The following is a 6,773-nucleotide window of genomic DNA, read 5'->3' as shown; positions in this document are numbered from 1 at the left end:
GCCGGTCCCAGGCCGGTACGGGCGCGACACTGAGGGTTGCGATCCGTTGCCGGACACAAAAAAAAGACAAAAAGGAAAAAAAAATATATATATATATACATATATATATATATATAATTTTATGTTTTCTAAGCTGTCAACAATGAATTTTATTTTTATAAACAGTAAAAGGTAGTAACATATTTTATCTAACAAAATAAAAAAACAGAGTTTAAGGAAGAATTTGGCTCATTCTGTGGTAGGGTTAGCACCTTCTTTGCTCACTAATGACACTTTAGATTACACTCCACTATTTTAATATAATTAATACTAGGCTAAATTATAGAATTTAAACCTGAACATATTCAGTTTACACCTCAGAATAAACATGCAACTTCTAAACTATCTAAAAAATTGAGAAAGTTTTACTTTAGGTTACATAAACTTAAGAAGTAAACTTCAGGGCCGGCCTGGTGGCACACTCAGTAGAGTGCGGCCCTTGGGAGCGCGGCGACGCTCCCGCCGAGGGTTCGGATCCCATACAGAGACCGGTTCGCTCACTGGTTGAGCGCGGTGCGGGCGCAACACCGAGGGTTGTGATCCTGTTACCGGTCACGAAAAAAGACAAAAAGGAAAAAAAAAAAAAGAAGAAGAAGTAAACTTCAAAACAATCAATATAAACTACACATGTTTAACAGTTACCTAATTAGGCACTTAATTTTAAATATTTACCTTAAGCAGTTCAAGACCTGCCCTGATGGCTTGATCAGTTGGAACACCCTCATCTTCATCATCTGCTGTTCCATCTATTGATTTGTTCACTTGCTTAATAAGAGCACTAAAGTATGAAAAAAATTTAAACTGTCAGTTTTCTCAACTGTCATTTATTAGCAATGTCTAAGAAAAATAATCCTAAATATTTTTTATATATACCACATCCAAACTGCATGCTGTTTCCCAAACACTACTGCAAAATAAACAATTATAATAAAATACTTTGAGATGCTTCTTTTAAAAAATAGTTATATTCCATTTTCTATTCAAATAAGGTCAAAATGCTATTTGATATGCTCTTTATTAATATTATCTATGCCTTTACTATTGTCTTTTCCACGGAAGGCCTAAGCCCAAACACATCAATGATAGATTTTTTTTTAATTATCTAAAATCCATTATTAGTCTAGTAAATAGAACATTACATATTGAAATAAAGGATAAAGGACCACATTAAGCACATTCAAATCATTTAACAAACATTACTATGTGCCAGGCAGAGACAGAGCCAAAAATGAGCAGACCTTTTCCTAAAAAGTGTAAAAATACCTAGGTAACAGACATACAATAAAAGCTCACTAGAATATTAGAAAAGGAACAACAATAGATCAAAAATGAAACACAATGTTTTCAAGCTTTCTTCTATAAACAATGGGCTTAAATTACTTCAAAATAAACATTTGTAATGCTTTAACCATTATCTAAAATAATCATTCACACTGATAGGTATTTGTTCCTTTTACAAAAAAAAAACAAACACCACGTTAAACAGAAATATAAAATGTATCGAAATATAAAAAAATTCAATTATTCAGTGTTCCTTAAAATGATAGTAGATATGTTTCTAAAACAATATTATTTTCTTAAATTTAAGGTCAAGCTAGAAGTCAAATATGTCTGTCTCCCTTACAGGGTACTCTTAAATTTATCTTTGATATTATTAAAGGTGTCTTATCTTTTTCTGCCCATTTTCCCTGAGGAGTATATTCTCAAATCTCCAACTATCCCCAAAATAATCTTCAATCTGAATCCGCTTTCCATATTTTCAGGAGCCCATGATTTTTAACCAAGATGTACCACAGGATTGAAAAACACCACATATACAAAATCAAATTCATTATTTTCCTCCATGACTGAGAGTATGAACCTCTCAGTCTAGTGAAGGAAGACTAAAAATAAGTAAACAAATACACGAAAAAGATCACCAGAGAACAAAATGGATCATAAGAAGGCCGTGACAAGAAGTGAAGTTCTTTAGCTGGGGTAATTAGGAAGGCATATCTGAGGAAGTACAATTGAGCTAATAACCAAAAAACAACAGCCAGTCTACAAAAAATCTGTGGAGAAAAGCATCAATCTGAAAAAACAGAATTTAAAAATTATTAAAAAATATTAAGAGTTCAATGAGGCAAAACCAACGAAACACTCAAAAATCTACAGTGCTTTTCTGTATCAGCAAAAGCCACCTAAAAAACAAAGAGAAGAAATCTATTCAAAATAAGTCAAAATACATAAAATAACAGAATATGTCACTTGATGTGGAACAAGATTCAACAGATGCATTCTAAGGCTCACCTGGAAGAATTAATGTTTGCGAAGAGCCAATAAATTTTAGGGGGGGAAGGATGAAAGAACTTCCACTATGACATAAAAACACATAATAACCTCAGAAAACAAAAGAACCCAAAAGAAAACCCAGTAACAGTCCAAACCACGTAAGAATTTATGCTGTAATAAGGGAACACTTCAAATTTTAAAAAATGTTTGTCACATTCAGGTAAGAAGAATATCCTTTCTCACCTCCTTCAAAAACAGCTCCTTTCATTCTTTTCACAGTATTACTTGAAATTCTTTTCATCATTTGGACTTGAACCCTTGTATTTCTGACTCTTCCTTGCCTTTATTCCCCATATTCAGTAAGAAGACAATTTTTTATGTTGTCCTTTTAAAAGTTCCTTCAAGTATGTTCTTTTCTTTCCATCCTACTACCATCTGCAGACAACTAACCAGCAATCTCTCCCTTCTACTTCCCTGCTTCTGTCCATCATCTCATCATCCATGGTTCTCAACAGATCAAATAAAGTAAAAGCTCTAAAGTTCAACCTTAAAAGCTTTCCACAATCTGATCCCAACTTACATTTTAAAGATCATCTCATAACACTTTTATATCTCTCCACACTATAATTTAAATAGATGGCATTTTCTAAATATTCCTGTTCTTTCCTTTCCAGCTAGTTTGGTTTATGTTAATCTCAACGCCTAGAATACTTTCTCCCAACTCTATAGAAACAAAATCTTACCCATTCTTTCCTCTTACGTAAAATATTATCCCTTAGGTATATACTCTTTCAGTCCTCTGAACTCTATTTGCACTAATCTTATGGAACTATAATATAATCTCCTGATTAAAAATCTTTATTCCACTACTAGACAGAAGGTAGATGAACAGCATAGAGTATGCTTTGCCAATACCAAAACAGCATCGCCTTGAACAGAGAAAACATGGGATTACTTACCAAATTAATGAATTTCAGTCTAATTCAGATTCTTCCTCTTACTAATACAGAGACTTCTAGTTTTCATTTTGTTTTGTTTTTTTAAACCTCCAAACCATCAGTATGCCATACATATTTGTATATTTGTAAGTACTATATTTTTTCAACCAGTTGAAAATATTTTAGAGAAAAGTTTTTAAAATTTTTTTTAAAAAACCAACTCATTCCACATTAAATTTTACAAAAGGGAATGCAGACATAAAAAGAAATAATTTTCCAAGATGTCACAGTCAAGTGGTAACAAAGCTAAAACTTTAAAGTGTTGTTTTAAAAAACAACATTTTCAGTTCTCAAATATCTGTGAAAATGCTCATATGCACCTTTGCAACAGATTCATCTAGTTTTTTTTTCCTGAAGGTGTAAGTAAAATTTGTTTATATTACCTACCCCACGCAAGCTAACAAAACAGAAGAGTTCCTGGTATACTGTTAACAGACTAAAACTAGGCTTGGACTGACAATTTCTCACACAATATTAACTAATACTTTAAAATAAACAACAAGAAAAACTAAATATATACAGATATACAGAGATGAGTGTATAATATAAATACAGATATATACAAATAAGTATATATGTAAATACACACAGATGAGTAGCTAGTTTGGTGCCTTGTATATAGTGATTGACCTCCTGAATGCATGAATAAATAAAGAGTAATGAGAATTTTAAATTTTTATATAAAAATACCTGATAGATTCAGTATCTATGTGCACAGGTGCTATCCTCTCCAAGAGAAACTTGATCATTTCTAGGAAAGGATTTGTAGGCTGTTTGGGGTTGCCCAACTTCTTAGTTATTTCACGCTGTAATACAGATTTTTAAAATATTACCAAATTATGTTTCAACAAATTATTACATTAAAATGTTAACATACAATAATTAAAACCATGTAAAACGGGTGCCAGATTAACCAAATCAATAAGAAATGAACAAGTGCAGAAAAAAACTAGATTAATATTTTTAGCATATAAGAAAGGTAACATTTCAAGTAAATAGAAAAAAAGTAGATTATTCAATATATTGTACTGAAATAACTATACAGATATTTAATTAAAAACAAAGTTACGTGCCTGTCTCATATCTTACACCAAAAATATTCCTGAAGGATAAAAATAAAAGAATAAAATGAAGGATCAGTGGATACATAAACTTCAACAAGCAAAATTAACAGAGGTGCCTGTTTATTTGATATGCTCTTTATTAATATTATCTATGCCTTTACTATTGTCTTTTCCACGGAAGGCCTAAGCCCAAACACATCAATGATAGATTTTTGATTCTATAGATTCCTGGACCTCACTCTGAAGATTCTCATCTACTCGATCTGGAGTGGAACCAAGAATCATCTTTCCCCAAAAAGCACCTCAGAAGGTAGATACATGGATAACAGATTAAGACATACTGACATTAGTAAATATTTTTATTGACTTGAAATAAAGAAGGATTCCATAAGCTGGACACCAAAGACAGAAGCCATGAGAAGAACACAGACTCAGCTACATAAAAATAAAAACTACAGTATGTAAAAAGCATCATAAACGAGGACAAACTACAACTGACAGAAAATTATTTGCAACTTAATTAACAGACAATGCCACATGACAAATTAGGTAAAGTCAAATTACCACTCTATAAAAATAGACAAAGATTATAAACACATAACTTGCAAGAGAAATATGAATGGCCAATAAACCCATGGAGAAAAAATGGTCAGATGAGTAGCACCAAAAAATACAAGGTGATGGAGTTTGCATGTGCTGTCCCCTCCAAAACTCATGTGGAAATTTGCTCTCCAGTGTGGCACTGTTGGAAACTGATTGAGTCACGGGGGTGGATCCCTCATGAATGGATTAATGTTCTCCGGGGGGGGGGTGGGGGGGGGGTAGTGAGTGAGTTCTCTCTCTCTATTAGTTCCCCCAACAGCTGATTGTTTAAAGGACCCTGGCACCTCCTCTCTCTCCCTTGCTCCTCTCTCTTGCTTCCTCTCTCACCATGTGATCTGCTTGTACCCACTGGCTGCCTGCCACTTTCCACCAAGAGCAGAAGCAGCATTAGGCCTGTGCCAGATGCAGCTGTCCCAGAATCTTAAGTCAAATAAACCTCTTTCCTTTATAAATTACCCAGTCTCAGGTATTTCTGTTACAGCAATACAAAACAGACTAAAACACAAGGGCACTTCAAAAAGTTCACGAAAAATCAAATTAAAAGATAATACAAACTTTTCCATAAACTTTTTGAAGACCATGTGTGTAAATTCCATCAAAATAACTATGTTTTGGGGCCGGCCCAGTGGCGCACTGGAGAGTGCGCCTTGGGAGTGCGGCGGCACTCCCACCGAGGGTTCGGATCCCATGTGGAGACCGGTTCCCGCTCACTGGCTGAGCGCGGTGCGGGTGCAACACCGAGGGTTGCGATCCCGTTGCCGGTTCCCGGCACGGGCCCGACACTGAGGGTTGCGATCCCGTTACTGGTCAGTAAAAAAAAGACAAAAAGGAAAAAATAAATAAATAAATAAAATAACTATGTTTTGTTTGTTTTTATTTGGACTTTGTTTCCAGCAGTGAAACTGGTCAATACTGTTATATGTGAGAAAATGGTCACTCTCAACAGTGGTGAATAAATAGTACAGAACTAATTCAAGGTCTGGAGAACAATTTGCCAATACATATTAAAGGCTTTAAAAATGGAAAAATATGCAGGGGAGAAGAGGGCCTAGAAGCACACCATACCAGCTCTCATGCCAGCGAGACCACTGACAGGGTTCCCATGGACCCACAAAGGAAAAGAGGGGCTAGAGCTGACCCAGAGGTGACCCAGAAAGGAGCCACCCAGAAGCAGGTGAGTCATCACCAGGGACACGTGCTCAGCACCCCCTGGGAAGTGTTCGGAAGGGAGTGAAAGGGAGGGTTGGCCCACTGGGGGGACACTGGGGCACAGCCTAGGCAGCTGATCTGCCTTCCAATGGCACAGACCCAATCAGTAGAGACTGGTCAGGTCAACAGAATAGCATGGGGCAAAGTTAGCTGGAAAGACTCAGTTGGGGTGAAAATTCCACACAGCACAGGTGTTTCCAACCTCACAAGACCTGGAAGTGATTAAAATGCTAACAATTAAAATATCTACCTTATACCTCAGCTATCCCACTACTGAATATATACCTAAAGGAAATGAAATCAATATATCAAAAAGACACTTGCACTTCCATGTTCATGGAAACGCTACTCACGATAGTCAAGGGATGGAATCAACCTAAATGCCTATCAACAGATAAATGGATGGTATATGTACACAACGGAATACTATTCAGCCATAAAAATAAATGATTTCCTATCATTTGCAGCAACATGGATGGAACTGGAAACTACTGTGTTAAGTAAAGTAGTATAAGTCAGGCACAGAAAGACAAATACTACATATCTCACACACACACACATGGAATTTAAAAAAAAAGTGGTTCTCACA

General features: G+C 35.4%; 1 protein-coding gene across 1 annotated transcript in view; it reads right to left on the bottom strand.

Annotated features, from left to right (window-relative positions):
- Window positions 1–6,773, bottom strand: part of PDS5B (PDS5, regulator of cohesion maintenance, homolog B (S. cerevisiae)) — a 130,205-nt gene that overhangs the window by 72,847 nt on the left and 50,585 nt on the right. The window contains exons 16-17 of the mRNA XM_008581785.1: window positions 3,999–4,114; window positions 712–817 (exon numbers count right to left, since the gene is read on the bottom strand). Coding sequence (XP_008580007.1) covers window positions 712–817; window positions 3,999–4,114 — 222 coding nt within the window. The remainder of the gene's footprint in view (window positions 1–711; window positions 818–3,998; window positions 4,115–6,773) is intronic.

Source organism: Galeopterus variegatus, unplaced genomic scaffold (genome assembly GCF_000696425.1).
Source record: "Galeopterus variegatus unplaced genomic scaffold, G_variegatus-3.0.2 Scaffold2459, whole genome shotgun sequence".
Classification (NCBI taxonomy): domain Eukaryota; kingdom Metazoa; phylum Chordata; class Mammalia; order Dermoptera; family Cynocephalidae; genus Galeopterus; species Galeopterus variegatus.
This window is presented reverse-complemented; position numbering and strand designations above follow the sequence as displayed.